Raw genomic sequence first — 19,689 nt, 5'->3', positions numbered from 1 at the left:
CAAAACACTTTGTGTCACTGCTGTCAGCACTAATTGTTAGTGATCCATTCATTGTAGAATCGACCTTTGTGTGCCATTGACTTATTACATTTCTTGATGTGAATGTTGTCCAAACTGCACAAAATTGCTTAAAATGCAATCAAATGTTTAAAACATTTCTGGCATGCCCCCAGACCCCCCTAGACATTTCCACTCTCTTTTTTTTTCGGAAAACCTGCTCACATCCCTGAATGAGAGGAAAGAGATTTCCAAAATTGTTAATGGACCTGTGGCTATTACAAGTGTTAGTCATCACTGATCATTTGGCTGATCATTGAAAGGTGGTTGTAAAGATGTGTCAAATAGATATTGAGGTAAATTGCTGTAGAATGCAAAATGAATGAATGTCAATCTGTGTCGTTCAGACAGTCATGAACTTTAGTTTTGTAGTCATGTGACTGATCTCTCGTCCAATGGAAAAGTCATGTATCATGTAACTTCACATTGATACAACTTTTCACTGCTGTTTTCCCTTTTACACCCCAAGAAATTTGTTTTGGGAGATAATCAAGACAACCAGACTTTTCTTATGTGATGAGTAACAATTATATTATGTAGAACTTTCAGGAAACTTTAATTGTACCTGAGCAACAACACCTTAGTTGTCAACAATGCCCTTGTATGTGGACCAATAGACCGATGGCAAATCCTTGGTGACTCAATCTCTTTATACTTCCTAGCGGAACAAACTGATGGAAGAGATTATTATACAAGCATGATTGTTGTAATGATTTTACGAAATGAGTGTCGGAATTCTTCTATTTTAACTAGCAAGAGTATGGGTAATATACTCAGCAAAAAAACGAAATGCAAAAGTGATTTTAGAAGTATATTTTATATATCATATATATAATCAACTGATGGTAACCTATTGTTCAAAGATCTGAGCACATCATTCTCATTGACCCAGATTCCATATGGCACAGTAGATACTAGTATTCAAGGAGAAGGTCATCTGTGCTCAATATCAACAATTAGAATAAAAAACTGACTGGCATCATCGTCCCATGGAAGCAATCAGATCCTGAAATATGGCCTCGGGAATGTTCACCCACTCCAGTGCTTGTGCCAACTGTCAGAGGTTCTGTGGTTGTTGCAGTCATTGATCCAGTGCATCCCATAAATGTTCGATTGGGTTTAAATCTGGAGGGCTATGGCAGGACCTGGATGTGATTCCTCAAAAAGGCTGTTGTCAGTCTTGCCACAATCTCATTAAAATCAGACCTTAGTTCTCGCAACCGCCAAACAAAGATCTGAAGACATCCCATTCTCACGTCACATCAGAACTACCTTTCATCTGACCAATGGGAGCATCGCTTACCAGATCATGAAAGTGACAGTCGGAATGTGATTTCTAATCATACAACCTTGAAAACTGTAACACGGGGTATTCTGAATGATAGTTAAGGGTTTAACAACTGAATCCATACAATCTAGACCATCTATAAGCCATTCCAGAATGTTTTTTTGTTTAGGTTTTAAATTTAAATCGAGAATTTGTCAAAATATGTTTAGATACGTTGTCACCAATTTGAAATTAGTGCCGTAAGGCACGAAAAAAGCTGCCTTCTGATTGGTCATTCTACTGGTCAGTCAAAGTTCGCGCAAGGTCAGTCTGACGTGACTGTAATGGGATGTCCTCAGATCTTTGTTTAGCTGTAGCAAAAACTAAGGTCTCATTTTAATGAGATTGGTCTTGCCATGTGAGGTCGGGCATTGTCTTTTTGGAAAATAACGTTCATTTGTTGCATAATGTGAAGGATGTGTGGCCAAAGAATCTCCCCCGTGTAATATTGTGCCGTTAAATACCCTTGAATTTGGATCAAGTCTGTTCTATCAGTGTAGGACTTGGCTGCCCACATCATCACACTACTACCGCCAAATCAGTCTGCTGCTTGTAAGCAGTTTCAGGCATAACATTCATCGCAACACTTGTAAACACGACATCTCTCATCTGCACTGCAAAAGCATAAAACTTGACTTGTCACTAAACAAAACTTGTCTCCAAACTCTGTGACCTTGACAGCAGCTGATGATGCAGATCTGTCAAAATGACACATTGAACTGGTTGTCGAGTGCAAAAACCTTCAGCACATAAAGGTTCCTCACCTTCTGGGCCCATATCATACATAATCCTGGTATTGCCGTAGTTGTAGAGGTGGCTGTGGTAGTTCTTTCACATAAGTGACGTAGCTGTATGAATCTGTCTTGTGCTCAACTTGTGATATGTGGTCGACCGGATCTGGGAAGGTCCTGTATTGTCCCGTGTGTCTGATAATGGTTCCACAGTCTTGTAATGGTGCTTGTTGTTACATGGAAAATCCTGGATGTGGCCAAAAATGATTCGCTTGTATGCAGTCGGCCGATGAAAATAAACGACTCGTGGTCATTGTTTTTTGTACACTAAAACACTGTTGGGAGAATAAACAATGAGGGGCAAAGTTGGCAGTGTTTTATTGTACAACAAACATCGACAATGAGTCATTATGTTGAGATATCAACTTTATGTACAGCCTACAATGTTTATAAAATGTACAAGCTTTAAAAATATTTACCTGTATTTAAATAATGATAACTCCCGGAATACAATCCAACTTCGGCAATGTTGGACAAAGCTATTTTATGAACAGAGGGGTTAAGTTTGGTATTTCTCAGATATTCTCCGTTTTCGTGTTGATTACTGTGTACCTTTTTCCCCAAAAATCCGATAGTCATATCTTGCCCTTGGATGTGATCGTTCATCCATAGGTTTTATCTGTGTTGCCTACCTACATCTATGGGGAACAAATCACTAGACACTTCCCTGTCAATAATAATGTCAACCAATTTACAATGTCATTAAGTTGTGAATAATGTTCTGACTCTCTAGTAATAATGTCATGCTTCATTCTTTGCGATTTCTCGTGTAGCTATTGTATATTTCATAATACGGTAACATTTGAATGATGCCAATAATGGATGATGGAAACTATACACTGGTGTGCATGAAGTGATATTGGCACTAATGCACATACAATTTTTTATGAACTTGATTATTTTCGGTAACATTTCTAACAATAGTCATACATAATAATAACACTGCATTTGTTTGGCTTTGTTTCAAAGACCGATTTTTCTTTAAATATTCATGATTATGGATAAGTTTTTGTACTGAGTCGATGCAAATGAGATCAAGTAGTATGTGAAGTTTGACTTTAAATGGATCAAGTTTACCATGTCACATTTATATGAAAAGATAAACATCTTGAAATTGTGGATGACTGCCGACACGAGCAACTAGTGGGTTGTATCTTCCAGACTTACTCTCCATGAATGAGCACAGGGGACACCATGGCATGAGGTGCTTAGCTGGCTGTGCACAGTTACTTCCCTATCCAGGATCCGCTGGTCTTGTGTTCATATCTCATATTTGTCCCAGTAATAATCCTTGCTCGTGGGTTTCACTAAATCGTAAATGGCCACGACCTGTGTCATTCATGGGCTACATGTGACCGGCCATGACACAACAGAAATACTGTGCAAAGCAATCACATTCACAAATAGAATGTAGTTTATATGACAGTCCAAACTCTCATAACTTAAAACAGACTTAAGTATCACTTAGTGCAAATGGGCATTGTCTACATAAGGTCATTCATTCACAATCTGAAAGAAAAAGAAAACAAACGAAGATTTATACAAAGATGATTTATTCATAGTGATATCACTTCTCCGATGCAGTAACGGAATAGATAAACACTCCATCAGTTCCAACTACGAAGCTATTTTAAGATAGCAGTACTGTGTACATACATACATTATACTTCTTGGCCAACTAGAGGGTCGATCAAACATGGTGACCGCCTCTGTGAGCTTTCTGCCCTCCTTCAGCCTTGGTAACACTTGGAGGGACAGAAACTAAAGATTGGGCTCAACCATTCAGTACACTTCATTCCTGTTGCCTTCACTGCATCAAAATTCAGAAATCACTGGCAACTTTAACAAGATTCATTTTACAAGTTTCTGATTTGACACAGATTTGATAAGATTGTTCTTAGGACAAAGCTGATGCCCAATCTTCAGTGAAGCTTGTTTGTGGTTTTATTGACAAATATTTAAATCCTTGTCGTCTGGCCGCATGCGTATTATATATATCATACATCTAATATGTAATATTGTATGTTTCACAAAATTGGGAGACATTTTTGGGATACCTATTGCAGTGGTTTTGTAAGATCAAAAAGGTTCTGTATATGCATAACATCTTTAGATTTTCTCAACATTGGATATGCCCAATTTCCCAGATCTGTTATTATGTCTGAACCACAATTTGGTTTGCCATTATTATCACGATATTTGGGAAGCATTACATGGAAATATCTACTGCAATAGTATTTCCCTCACCACTCATAAATGTCAGTAAAATTCACTATCCCTATTATGACCTATATTGTAATAAATATCTCTGTAACCTTCATCATCATGGAAGTAGGTCACATTGACCTAAATCAAGAGAACTTGGTAACTTTAATCCAACTTCCAATGAAATAAATCAACTTGACCCTTATGGCATGGAATCAGGTCACACTAAAAATTGATCACACTGACCCTACTACCTAAGAACTTTCATGGTGACCAAGTCACAAGGAAGTAGGTCACACTGATCTAGTTAACTGGCCTCCACATTCTGCTGACTGCATCATTGTCTGCCCTTGCCAACCACTAATGAATAACTACAATTTTGTTGAATAAATAAACGCCTTCTAACTGTAGTAAGTGGTAGTGTATATGTAATTTACTTTGAACAGGTAGCTTGTGGCATCACCGCTATTACATGGCACAGAGAAGATACAAACTTTAAATAAAAAGTAACTTTGGGGTTAAAAGTCGTCAATCTATACTTTGTTCTGACCATAATCTCAAAATATCAGATCCAAACTGAGTTAAAATTACATTCACCCAACCCAAAGTCACAGGTGGTGGTTTTGAGTGTGGCAAAGATGTGAATATTTAGTTGAAGAAATACCCACAAAAGTGCACTGAAAACGATGTTTGTCTAGGTGGAGAGGCATGCAACTGATAACTCTAATAAAATAATCCTGCTACAGTAAACTCAGGACAATAACTCAACCATGCCATCAGAACACAATGCTATAAAGAACCAACAACAATTAAGTTAATATAGAGCTATACACAGCTATATCATAAAATGGCTCACTACCGTAAAATCATGATCAAGTGATCACAAAGAGTGGTCACATGATCGATGATACCATTGCACTTCAACGAAGTCGGTGCCATCGATTACATAAATACACTAGATGCAAATATTCATCAGTAACAAGAAATCCATTTAAAGCAATGCTACAACCTTGAAACATACGTAAATATATATGTATGTATAATATATTACAGAAGCAAGCTCGGCTGCCTATATGGTGTAGTGTACGTAAAATGACCTTTCAACTTTGACCTGCATTACGAATAAGGCCACAATGATTTCAAACTAGTTATCCCATTCGAATGAAATGCCATGAACAATAAGCCCACTCCTCAAGGTCAGGGTCAGTGTTTTGCTCTTGCATTGTGGGTAGTAGCCACATCATTGTAGGTTAAGGTCATGAGTGTGTTACACGTTGGCATCACTCAATCGATATATGAACATATTTATACACAGACAGGAATCTACTCAAGCACCTAACATGAGGCTGTACATTACAGACAATATCAATGTAATGTATAAATCAAGTCCATTTCACTACAGAAATGCCTACAGTAAATATATGTCCGGCCACAGATACTGACCTGTATACATTGTTATTGCCTGGTAGTCATTTCACACTTACGTGTCAATTTCAGTCCATCAAGAGTGTCTCCCATAGAATGAGTTTAATAGCACCAATACATTGTGGAGACATAGCAGACGAGGTACATTAAGGTCAAACTCATTATAAGACTTTCAGCATACATTTCAAACATAAGGACAACAGTTTGCCCATTTTGTGGTTGTCCTTGACCTTCTGTCCGTATCTACATGACAACAACTGACATATATTTCACTTTCTACATGAGACAACAATATACAGAGAATTTATTCACACAAGAAGCTGGCATAGCCTTAATCTATATGTAGAATATCCAGTAACAAACAAACACAAGTCTACAATGTTTTTTTTAACTTACAAGATTCAAAATATATTACCTAGCCAAAACTTCTCGTATGAGCTTAAGTTAAACTGATCATACAGTACAAATATATATACGAGGTAAATAAATCGACATTTAGCACTTTAAATGACAAAAGGCAACGGATGGATAATATATTTGTACAATTTCGAGAAGGGCAGTTCCTTATCGGCTATCCGCCCTTTGGCAGTTTCTTTGGGGAGTTTAACCCTTCATACATGTTACTTGCATAACAGAATAGCACTTTTAGGGTTAAAAAGCTTAAATGCTTGATCATATACAACAATATTAGCCAAACTGGGGTGTTACAGCGAAATCAGCAAGGGTTCCCAAATTGTTAAAAACTTTAAACAACTTCTAGTATGTGTGAAAAATATCTACACAATTTCAACATGAATATCTCACCATACAATATGCCAACAAGTATATAGCACATGATGACCCCTCGGTTCATGGTTGAATCTAAACACTTCCGGCAAGGTTTGGGCCATGATATTTCATCATGTTTTAGAAGGATATTACATACTTGCTCCAAAATCTCCTTAACCCTTTTCACATAACTTTCTGTTCACACCAAAAAGAGTTAAAATTTGGCAAGTAGGAAAAACAAACCAAGGGCAAAAAAGATTCTTTGAATAAAGTTCCCTTTACATAGATCTGCATGTGGAAACACCTGCACAACCAAATCTGCATCCTCCATGTGCTAATTGCCCTTGCACAACCTGTTCGTCATCAATACACAAGCCTAACAAAGCAGTCATGTAACAACCAAGCGATGGTAATATCAAATAAATTTCCCTCCAATGGCAATGAAAGACGAGTAGCAAGGCTAGTACACAGCTCGTGCTAGAGAATCTTGGAACCAGCTGTTGTCCAATCAGATCCTACGACTTAATCTTGCTTTGACCAATCATGATCTTCGTTACAAAGTTGACGATGGCTGAAGCGGGTTGTTCGGGATCCAGCTCAGCGAACAAATGACATGAATTGTCAGACACTCCACCCTGTTTCCTGGCTACAAAGCCAAAGATCCTGAAGAAGACACAAAACAGTATGCAAAGGTTACTTAGTGGATCAAGTTATTTTTGTAATAGATTGAGTGCACGAGTAGGGTTTATGCCACTTTTAGAAATAATCCAGCCATATCATGGCATGGGGATACCAGGAATGGTCTTCAGTTTAAAGAGACAATGATTTAACCACTTGGCTATCCTACCATCACATATTATACAACATACTTGCATCTCTGAACTACACATTCACTGTCCCACTGTATTAACAATGATAATTGACAAGCGACATATAATCTGTAATTATGAGTTACGAGAAGGTTATTCTTAACATTAATCATATTTTTTTACTGAGAAAATATTGGTTTCCTGATTTCAAATGGCAATACTCTACTGTTGGAACAATGTTAGCTAACAGTAACCTGCACAATAATATCAGGATACCATGAACAATGGATGACAGCTTCAGTTATATGCCACCATGCATTCACATGACGTCACATTGCTATGGGCCATTTTGCAAACAATGAAAACAAAGTAACATTTGCAATAATGCTCAGTGACAATTACCTTACATTAATTTACATGTAATATAGTTTATCCATTCATAATAAGCTGACCCTAATAGCGAAAATTGTCTGTGGATGGAAAACATTTACATATCGGTATGTTAAGCTCACTTTTTTTAGGCTGATAAACACACTGAATCCAAGTCATATCTGTGGTAATTCCTTAACTGTTCTCTTATCTAGACAACTGGGGTCTGCACCGCAATATTCAATAAAAATATTTGAAACTATTATTTCAGAGCCCAGTTTAACTCACTTGGCTTCAACTTGCATCCCAGATACATCTGTTTCCCGCTTCCACCTACAACCAAACAAATAGGTAAGACACAGTGGCTACATACAAATTTCCATCCAGAAATACAAGGCTGCATCAGTGACTGAATGAGGTTTGTAACCATCACCAGTGTGACATTTAACGTGGGAGGGACCATTTAGGTGACACACATAAACCACTTGGGTGAAACCCAGGAGCAGAGTAAGGTGCTGACACTGACAAAATATCAGTAGCAGTTACTATTTGAGTATCCCACAATTATATGAGGTTTTTTTAATGCCTCTTTGAATAGTATTCCAGTTATATCCCGGTGTCAGCTAAATGTGGGAGGAAAGCCCAAAATTATGCAGGTCTCAGACGTTCACCAGTTCAGTGAAACCCGTAAGTGGTGATGGTGCTGACAAACCTAGAAACATCATTGGGGCAAACCAGAATTTGAACCTATGATCATAGATCTCTCCCACCCACCCCAATCACAAATATAGTAATGGGTACCTCTAAGAGAAACTATGCAGAGGGACACATCTAGCATCTTTCTGAGGCAAGGGAGCTAACTGACAATAAGTCCTCTTCCACCCTTGCTGAAATAAGCTATTTTGATTTTGGACTATGCATTAGCCTAACGAAATCGACATCCGGATTATAAACAACATGGCGACTACAGTGAAGATTTCCGTTGATTGCAGGATTTGCACAGCATGTTTACTATCAAATGGGCGTCGACAGATATTTTCTTAATCCTTTCATGTGTTTAATGATGATGCTCATGTGATTTGATGCACTTCGCAAGGAAAGACCCGTATATTACAATAAAGATCTTGATTATCAATCAGAAGGTGCCACCATTCTATTTGAAGCAAATGCAAGTAATATAGGAGGTGTAATCTGAGTGGTCAGGAGGAAGGACGTAGAAGAGACGTAACTCGTAATAGCCACTGGTGGTGCTACAATCAAACCCCGAAATTCCAGCTTAGTTCAGCAAAGGGTAAAAACTGGACTTTTACAGTCATGTAACTCCCTTGCCTGAGGAAGATGCACATTTAGATGACAGGGACTGCCATGTCCCCCAGTACTACATGACTAGACCCCCCTCTCAGTTCCCACTGATGATGCCGCCTGTAATGTACTTACTTCCTGCCATCTGGGTCCATGCCACAGAAGGTAACAGCTGAAACTGGGTAGTGACGACGGAAGAACAACCTGGAGGGAACAGATTGAGTGAATGAGTTAGAGAATCACAACAATGTTAAGTTTCATAAAAAACATCATATACAGCATAATGAGGACAGACCAAGCAACTTTTATAGTTTCTGCTCTAGATGGCTCTAGATCGTACATTTTACATCATTGTTGCATGCAAAATGTCCCTGTGTCAATTCCTTTATCAAGCAGCTTTGCCTCAGAACTAACAGCATTTATAACAGTTAATTTGAGCAAGTTTTATTTGTTGGTAGCTGAGCGTAAACACTTACTTCCTGTTGTTGTCCGTGAGCGTGATGCCCTGATTGGACACCTTGAAGTGCACAGCTGTGGTGACAGGGTTGGGGTTAGATTCCAGGGTGACCTTGAGAGCCCGAGCTATGGCTTGTGGTCCAGTCAGAGATTCCATGTCCACAGAGTTGATGAAGATCACATTGCATGCTACCAACACAAACACCATCACATCAATTCCTCTGCTTACTGCTTTCCATGATTAAACTCTTAAGTGTTCAACATTGTTCTTTATAGCAATATTGTATGCACAAATTCATACTTTTCATGTTCGGGTAAAGATCCTTAAGTCCACATGTTCTGTTCTGTCCCAACAGACAGTGGTAGTCATTGTCAGCTGGGGTCAAAGCCACCTTATACAGCTTCATGATCAATACAGCTGTGATCAAAATGAAGGTCAAAATTATGTAGGTTGGTACTTTGGAGAAATCCAACAGCAACGTTATGGTGGTGATCGATACACCAAGAATCATTATCACCACCAAGCACAATCTAAGGGACATAACTCTGCACAGTGAATTGTGGCGCCTTAGACCTATGAGACCTATGTGAAGACTTGTAGCAGAGGTTCAATATATGAAAATTAGCATATGAAGGTCAATAGCAGATGAACCTACCTGCACCCTGTGCCAACAGAGCAGCGGCTGAACTTGGCATTTCTGTGCTGCGAGGACTTTCAGCACTCTGCACCTCACCCAGGTAATCTGCAGATTAAGATGTTTCACATCAGTCTTGGCTGAGGACAGATGCCTTCACAGTGTTATAAAACAGCTGACAACATCAATATTTCCTAATAATACAGTGTGTGTATTGCTCACCTGCATCTGGAAGATTGAGTTTACAGGGCAGAGCCAGAGGGGTGATGGAGTGTTGGTACACTAGGGCTGCTAGGCTGCCTGCACAAACAAACACAAACATACTGTCAGTCTCCACCAGGGATTTTCTCATCTGTATCATCATTTGAAATGACGATGGACTCCATGTTGATACTTAAGGTAATTAGGTATAGCATATCAATACAGAACAATAGATATTCCCTGTAGACCATTTTAAACTGATAAGATTTTCATCCTTTCCATCCATATTTGCCTAGAAATGAATATCATGTACAACATAAATTGTTTTCTCAACAGATTGTAAAGCCCAACTCTTACCAAAGACTGGCTCATTGCTGCATCCACGCAGTCGAACACCTTTCGGTGTAGGTTCAATGAGGAAGTGCCTCACTAGGTCAGCTAGAGGGTCGCCTGATGTCTTGGTCTGGACGTTGGGAGGGACCGTGGCCACCTTCAGTGCCAGGCCAAAGGCTCCTGGGAAGGAATTGCTGTCACGGATCACAAATGTTCCTGGTTGTTTGTCCTTCAGTAGGACAATAGCTGCAGCAGAGAACAGAAACATGATATTCATGGGCTTCTTGCAGTTCATGGAGGAATCTCACTATGCTGAGCCATGTAATCGTTTTCAAACTACATTTTGAATGTTATAGCTTCACATACCTTCTTCTCTGGTGATGTTGGGCTTGTACCAGTACTTTGAGGTGTCTTTCACAAATCTGGCAGTGTTATTTACCATGTCAACATCTGAAAGTCAAACCACCATGAATTACTCCAAACAAAGTAGACTGCACTAATAAAAGGAGTATTCTACATGAGTGAATCAACAGGTACAAGGTGAATATGTCAAGACATCCTTGAATCTGTTCCTACACTACAAACAATTTATAATGTCAACAATGGTCAATCCAAAGGGACTGGCAATTCAGGTACAACAACAAGGATTTAGACCTTTTGAAGTTAGTTGTTATGAAGGAAATACATTGCTTTGTGAAGTTTGGGATAATCTCTGTACATACAAACTGTGAAATTGGTGCATGTCAGTGAGGGTGGCAGGGTTAATTACTGTATATGCCAAATAAATCATTATCATATTCTCTGTATACCTAATAAACACATTTACTTCCATCATAGTATGCCAAAAACATAAAGGCCCAAGATATAACACAAGTCTGATGTTGCAACTTTTACATCATGTAAATACGTTGACAGATGTTTTCCTGCACACTAAAATCCTAGCATGTAATTATGTGTGAGTGATGCATGCATTGTTTTACCTGCCAGAGAGGACAGACTGCCTCGCCGTGACATGCCGAAGTACACACTGGGGGAGCTTTGTCCGGTCATGGAGTGGGGGCCTGGAGAGAGGGCGCCAGTAGACATGTTGTGCGCGGCACTCAGCTGCTGACGCAGGGTGTTGAGGCTGCTGTTGGGGGAAGGGGGGCTAAAACAACACGAGGGGACATACTAGATTTATGGCCAGTTTATTTTGGTAACATTGTTATAACCCAAAAGATTCAATGGTAAAATTATTTTTTAAAATTGGATAGGCAATTTTCGTATTTATCTATGATTTAATAACATATATCCTAATTACTATTTGTAAATATAAAATGATAGCTATATATTTTTTACCTCCCAGCTGAAGAGGGGCTACGAGGGGAGATAAGCATGTGTGGACTGGTATCAATCTTCAGAGTCCCATCACTGTTGTTTGTGAACTGTTGGTGTTGCTGATACTGCTGAGTTTGCACATTTTGAAAATGCTGCTGTTGAACCTGTTGTTGTTGTTGCTGCTGCTGGAACTGTTGCTGCTGTTGTTGCAACTGTTGCTGCTGCTGTTGTTGCTGATGTTGTTGGGTCATTGTATGCTGCATCTGCTGATGGCTCAAAGTTCCAGTTGGGCTGACAAGGCCACCTGATCCCACCATGAGGACATAACTCATTAGTTGGAACTAACAACTTTCCAGCATGTTCAATATACATAAATATAAGCATCTGAACACTAGAATAATTCATAACATTTCTATTCAACAAAGGTCCATCACCCATAGAAAGATTTGAAACAAATTCCTTCAGTGTTAGTGAATACTGGTCAAAGTTAGTATGTGCAAATAACCCAATATTTCAAACATAATTTACAATCAGCCAAATATTTCAACTCTTCATTGGACATGTGGAAACTATTATTCCAAAATATATACCAGTAAACAAACTGTAACTATTACCTTAACACTTAATTTCCAATGCATCAAAGCTTATGACAAAACACTACAAAAGTTCTCTACTGAAGCCAAGCGTGGAGTAACATTCACCATGAATCACATCAGCTTACTTCACTACATAATTCTGCCAGTCTTTGAATATGATACTTTACTGCATGACACGTCTCCCTTGCATGTAGAAGATTTACAACATGCACACATCAGTCATTGCTTGAGGCAGTGGCTAGAGGCTAGTCGTTTCACAACTAGCTTGACACACATAAACTTTTCATGACTCATCCCGCACATCTCCAACAATGACAGATTGTGCATAGGATTTTTACCGCATTTACAGAACTTTCTGGTATTTGACAACTAGAGGACACAAATAATTTGACACAACTGCTGTAACTATCTGATCATCTTTCTTGGTATGTCAGAAGCTTACTCTAAAACAGTTCTCCCTTATTTCAGTATTTGATGATCTCTGCATGCAAACCATCTCAACATCTCATTTAAAATTGATCTTATTGGTGGTTTGTTATATACTCATTAAAGTGCCTAAACTCCAAAAAGTTTTGGAAATGCAGAAATAATTGGTAATCCCACAAATCTACCAAGTCTACCTGCAAAGTCCCCTAGTGCTGCATCTTCTGGGATAGAAGCGTACATTGGGTCAGAACTGCGAAACACCGGAGCCCGTGCTCCGTGCCGCATGTGAGTGACCTCTCTGTCGGACATGCCAGCAGTCGGGGTGACGGGGGAGACTACCCCTGGGGTCGGGGGGGCTGAGAGAGAGAGGCAGGAGAGAGGCAAGATGCAGTTAAATCCGCACAAGCAAAAAAAACTACATGCAAAATTGATGAAAACTACAAGTTTAGTCTACACTGGACACTTCACAGCATTGAGGCACTTGCACAATGCCATCGGGTGGCTTACTTTGTCCTTGCTTGGAGACATATGGGCTGATGGGTCACCTTTTGTCTGAACAACAGTGAGTTATTCATTCTGCCAAACCAAAATGTTGTTGCTAACAGAAGGAGATTTTCACCAACATGACCTGTGAAGTGTCCACAACATTTCATTATGCACAAAAGCCAGTAATCTACTTACAAATACTTTACAATGATATAAAAGTTCAAATAATCACATGATCAAGTGATAAAATCTGGTTCAACACATACCGAACTTATGATCCAATTTCAACATAAATAAATTTACATGATTTTTCCTTTCATGAACCATATTGTCAACAGGTTCAAAGCTGAAGAATTCTTTTTGAACACAATCAAATAATAAAAATGTTAAATGTTTACACAGTGTTGATTAGTGGAGTTTTCAGTATCAGAACTGAATAAAAAGATTTCAGATAACTAATATAAAACAGCAATTTTTTTTTACAATATTAGCAACAACGAAGCGCCTGCTGTTATTTGATGAATAAGGTTGATAAGTTTTGTTCATAATATCATGAGTGGTCATTAGCAAAAACATAAGGATGTTTGTATTAGTTATGTATGTTTCAGCAATCAGAATGGTCAGTAAAGAATATGTAACATGGCTTTTATGCATCTGAAACAAAATAATATTAGGTGATATTAGGTGTGAATTAAACGTGCACCAGGAACCTTTATTGTTGGTTTCCATTCAAATATCAGTATGAAATTGTATATTCCTTCAGGCCAACTATTCAAATAATCATCTACTGCAATAAAACATAATACTTTTCAGCATCTTAATATCAACTATAACATTCATTTTTTCTAGGCAAGAAAGAAAATAAAAATTCCAAAAGAACAATAAGTGAATACATTCAAAATGCAGAGCATTTTTTCAGTAGAATACAGAAAGAAAACTTAGAAAATGGAAGACCAACACAAAAGAGAGACCAGCACCAGTGAGAACTATTAGTGAACTAAACAAGGCCACTCAATCCCAGCATGCAGGTCACAGTTACACAGACTGAAAATGACGAACGCTTGCCACATGACAGGATGACAAAAATATTTCTCAACGACAGTGGGATATTACACATGCATATTTTCCATGTGGCAAATGTTAGATACTAGTATTCAGTGTTCACAATCACCATGCCACGAGTCTAATTAGTGGTAAAGTCAGGACAAAATGCACGGTCAAAAATTCAGCTTTGTTAGTTTTTACCTGAATTTGAATAAGGAGTCCTTGGTGAAACTGGGAATGGAGGGGTAACTAGAAACAAGCAAAACACAATTTGTAACATGCAGTTAACTAAATCTAGATGGATTCTCACAAATCGAGCACAAATCATGTTATGGTCTCAAAATCAGCTTCCACATTCGGGTTGCTAGGATATGTAATCAACTGTGTGTGACTGTTAGTGGCTGCAGTCTTGGAAACATTGCCTTTGTCAAGGTCAACTGTCATGCTCGATGCTTCCAAAGCAGAATTTATTCCTTGCAATAACACATGCATACATGCTTGACACCAATGAAAAGGACTCATGCTTTGAAAACAACTAATCATATATACACCAAAAACCAACACAAACCAGGAACTAATGACATTATGTAGTCCCATAATTAATGTAGACTATGTACATACTGTAATACTAGTTTAGTCATTCCACAGTGTGTTGTTCAAGGCAAACAAAGACAATATATTTCAGCTTTCAAAACGGGGACTTTGTAATAACTGACAGATGAGTTAACATATTTAATGATTCTTATTTTGTTAATTTATTTTGGAGGATGGGGTGCCTTGAAATACACTAATCAACTACCACAAATCAAAATATTCATTCTCATTAGTTTGATTTTGCATGTTGGAGGATGTTTTTCTCTGATATTTCAGATATAAAACACATTTCCACACACGAAGCAAACCCTTGTTTCCAGTTGTAGCAAGTATACTACTCAACATTTGATAAGGATCACACCTTGGACTAAAGATGACAATTCTGGTCCATAGAAAATGTTGAGTAGTATATTAGAAATAGACATTTCATGCCCTCCTCCATGTGGTAGTGCCAGCAACTAACGTACCTGGCGATGTTGGAAAGCCGGGTGTGGTGGGGCGTCCCAGAGTTCCTGTGTGGCCCTCTGGCTCCAGAGTCTGCACTCCTGGCCCTATGGGACGGAGCATGATCCGGTCCTCTTCCACCTCGCGGATCTGTTTTGGAGGTGGTCCTTGTTCTGACCTCTGGATCTGGCTCTGGAAAAAGTAGCTTTAACACTGATAAATATGTTACATAATAGTTTTCAGTCGATACCATATCAACTTTCATAATTATCACATAGAAATTAAGCCAGCATTCTGACCAGGTTCCTTTGTAATATCATTTCATTTTCAATTTCCATAAAAACCCATTTTATGATTTCCCATTTACCCATGTCTTTATGTTCATGAACTGCATAAGACACTGATGCATAGTCCAAGTACGCAAACTTTTAAGTTTCAGGCTGTTTCAAACTATTCAAGATCAATGCTATGGATTTTAATTGTATTTCAGAAACAAATATGATACATATTTATACACATTGAACTATCTATATTCATTCTTATGAATTTGAGTAACTAACAAAAGCTTAAGCGGTTTAATGGTAAAAAGTTTATGGAAAGGTGTGCACAGGACACAAGTGTTTGGGGAGAAACTGATTTGACAGGATAGGGTGTATTCACAGAAAGCAGTCATGTGCAAGACTCCAAACATTACACTTAAATGATACAATATACACAGATATACGACACAGATCCAAACTATGAATATACACTTAAATACTGGCTGTCGCTTACCACTCGAGTTACTTAACAGAGCTAACAGTAGTTACATCACTACCTGGAGGAAGTCTAGCAGAAGAACAGCTTCTTCAAACTTGGCTCTTGTTTCACTAATATCTTCAGTATCAGACACATCTGTTGATAATCTATCATGAGATGTGTGACTATAGGGACCCAGACACTGTGTGGATGTGTCTGCAGACAGTTGACTGCCACATTCAGATGTACTGATTGGCATGAAATAGTGGGATGACTGATGGTCTATCTGGGACAGTTCGGCAGACAACGGCCCAACAGACAATTCGGACAAACAGGTAGGATAATCAGGTTCATCGTCAGGCAGATGACAAGTCTGCATGTCTCGTGTCAAGGCTGTGTTGTCTGCAGACATAATCCCTGGGTCAAGGTCAAATAAGTTGTTTGACATACAACCATACACATCAGCTGTGCAACCAGAAAACTGATAATCAAATACCAAATTTTCATCCTCATATCTGTCTGATTTGAAACTGGTGTGAGAATCTACAAACACCCCCTCAACAGAGAGGTCGGAAAACTCCTTCAGCAACACATTTGAAACAAAGTTGACAGGCATGTCAGCCACGTCTACAGAGTCTTGAGGACAATATGGACCGTCAACAAGGAAGGTGTCAGACTCGGCAGTGGAAGCAGGTGATTGTCTACATTGTAATGCCTCACAAAGCATGTTAGCTGTGACAAAGTCCAACTCGACATCAGACACCATGCCTGTAGTTGCAGACATCAGACACTCATCTGGTGATACACACAGCGCAGTCAGCACTTCCACACCTTCCACAGAAGATTCTGAACTTGTGGCTTTCATCTTCTTCTTGTATATTGTATATCCTTTTCAGGAAATATTCTCAGAATCCATACTATTTCTCTGCATGGTATAAATGCCTCATCTGAACATCATCACATTCTCTACAATAGTTCCTGTACCACCGTCTACACTTATTCCACTGTATAAAGAGATTGTGCAATTTACATTCTTGTAATGGTGCCTAGAGAGCAAATATCAAATGTAATAGCTCATAATTTCTTCACATATGTGTGTCAGCATAATGAATGCATTTAATCTCTTAATCAGGATTTGCTACTCTTTTGCACATGGTAAGGTCAAATCTTTTACACAGAATAATACAACAAAATAAAGCATAAAAACCATGTCCATCCCCATCTACAGACAGCACTCAAGTCAGACATTGTAACACTAAACCCTAAGTGAACTACATTCTGTGCAGAATTTACCAACTTTAAACAGAAAAGGTAGTAGGTTAAGGTCATTAAAAATCAGCTTACCCCAATGCAGTTATATTTAAAACATATGAAACTTTTCCTTATTTTCAACAAGTGTCCCATTGTTTAAACCACCCTGACCTGAAACTCTCAGCCAGACTTCAATATCTAAACATTTCCACCAAAACAATTCCAGCTATATAAACAAGCCCAACTACAAGATCCAAAAGTAACACACCAAAATCTACATAACCAAGAAGAAATTGCCTACCTTTTTTCTCCTCAACCCGCTATCATCTTGCCACTCACACCTTCTCTCTATTGGACGTGATATATTAATTTCACATTGCAAACCTTTCCCCCAAATTGTGACCCTGTATGACCTAGATCCTATTCATGGCCAAGCCACATTGCCATTTGTAAACTGGTATCATAAATACAGACCCGGTTGGTAATTACCTTGCTATTATACCATGGGAAGTGCAAACTTGGCATGGTTGTATACACTATAACTGACTCACACAGAATGGAAAACAAAATAGCTAAATAATGGTCAGTTTACCATTTACTGCTGACTTCACACAAGTTGGGATGATAACAACTGCAAAATTATTGAAATTGTCAAGATGGGAATTGCTCATGAGGGCGTATAATGTATACCTAAGCTATCCAAGGAAAAACTGAACATAGAATTGAATCAAGTGCAACTGTCAACAATGGTTCTAATCAGACATAACATACATTGTTTAGTTAAAAACACGATGTCAAAATGTTACCCGGAAACAAACGGTACAAGTCTGATCTGCTCTTTGACCAAATGGCTGATGGCCTGAAACCTGTCAGTGACTACTTCAATCATCAACAGAACTTGTTGTACTAATATAAGAACTTACAGAAATTTCCTACAACAATGCATGAAAACATTTATTGAAGTGAGCCATGAAAATTGTGTGTTTGATTAAAGGTTGTTTTCCAGGTCAGAAACAGCTGGCTGGTTCTCATTCCCCTGATCCTAGCAAGACACACAGGAGTCTGCCCAGTTACTGCAGACCCAAGCCAAGCTGAGACCATGGACCACGACACCACTATCTAGTCACACATGGTGAAAAGGTGACACTTCGGCCTTCTTCTTCTTATGGTTTGGTTTACATAGTCATAGTTTCAGTGCTCAGAATAAATTTCCTTAACAAACTTAATAAATTATCTTTTTTAAAAACTGATCTCTCAAAAAGTAATGTTGATTTGTTGAAAGCAAAAATGAATTAACAAAAAGACAGTCTTTTCAAAGACATGTCAAAGGATTCCAGCCTTCCCTCTGATCTAATTTTTGTAATAATTGAATTTAAAGAACTGACTAGGTAAGAAAAATAGAGAGACTGTTTTCAAAATGTTTGGATAACATGCCAAAGTTGTGATAATTTAGGTGTGCTGATCCATACAGCAAACAATGGAAAATACCTCACTTTCATTAAGACCCTATTTTCAGACTGGCCTGACAGATGCGATGTGTTCATAGCATCAATGAAATCATTATTCAGAAAGACCAAAAAGATGTAATGACAAATGAGCACCGCTTTGAGTATAGTGTGATTTATCCACATTCACTTATCAATGGTTGAAAAAATGCTCCACGTATGATCTAAATAAGCTCATTTGAGAGTCTTGCACAATCCAAAGTATCACTCACAGCAAACAGATATGTCAGTATACTGATTGATTTCATAAAACACAGACCATGACCAATTAACATGCACAATGACAAATAGCAATTTGCATCAATCAGATTAAATGGCGATAGTCCATGCTAGTTAGGCAACTGTGTTTAAAGACTTTTACAGTTATTGCTGTATTATTTTAATGAGCACATTGATCATGGAGAATATTCAAACAGAGTAATTCACAAATCATTCCTGTCAATAATCTTTTGTCATTCAACCAACCATCACTGCTGGGACATGCCATATAATGATAAAAGTGTTCACAAGCATACAATATATTGACTGTTCCGAGGTAAATATTTCACACCCTCATGCAATATAGATGACAAATACAGTTATGTCAATGAATACAATTCAGAAAGAATAA

General features: G+C 38.3%; 1 protein-coding gene across 21 annotated transcripts in view; it reads right to left on the bottom strand.

Moving 5' to 3' along the window:
• Positions 1–3,711: 3,711 nt before the first annotated feature.
• Positions 3,712–19,689, bottom strand: part of LOC139473536 (tensin-3-like) — a 258,760-nt gene continuing 242,782 nt past the window's right edge. For 20 of the 21 annotated variants that reach the window (XM_071256156.1, XM_071256164.1, XM_071256159.1 and 17 more), the window contains 12 exons: positions 15,609–15,777; positions 14,749–14,796; positions 12,017–12,299; positions 11,659–11,825; positions 11,045–11,128; positions 10,703–10,924; positions 10,367–10,444; positions 10,166–10,252; positions 9,530–9,698; positions 9,189–9,257; positions 8,040–8,084; positions 3,712–7,236 (listed from right to left, as the gene is read on the bottom strand). In XM_071256156.1, the coding sequence (XP_071112257.1) occupies positions 7,089–7,236; positions 8,040–8,084; positions 9,189–9,257; positions 9,530–9,698; positions 10,166–10,252; positions 10,367–10,444; positions 10,703–10,924; positions 11,045–11,128; positions 11,659–11,825; positions 12,017–12,299; positions 14,749–14,796; positions 15,609–15,777 (1,569 nt within the window). In that variant the 3' untranslated portion in view covers positions 3,712–7,088. The remainder of the gene's footprint in view (positions 7,237–8,039; positions 8,085–9,188; positions 9,258–9,529; positions 9,699–10,165; positions 10,253–10,366; positions 10,445–10,702; positions 10,925–11,044; positions 11,129–11,658; positions 11,826–12,016; positions 12,300–14,748; positions 14,797–15,608; positions 15,778–19,689) is intronic. The other variant, XM_071256160.1, reaches the window with a different exon arrangement.

Source organism: Haliotis cracherodii, unplaced genomic scaffold, assembly GCF_022045235.1.
Source record: "Haliotis cracherodii isolate W230 unplaced genomic scaffold, xgHalCrac1.p SCAF_29, whole genome shotgun sequence".
NCBI classification, from domain to species: domain Eukaryota; kingdom Metazoa; phylum Mollusca; class Gastropoda; order Lepetellida; family Haliotidae; genus Haliotis; species Haliotis cracherodii.
Note: the sequence above shows the minus strand (reverse complement) of the source record. Positions and strands in the feature narration are given on the sequence as shown.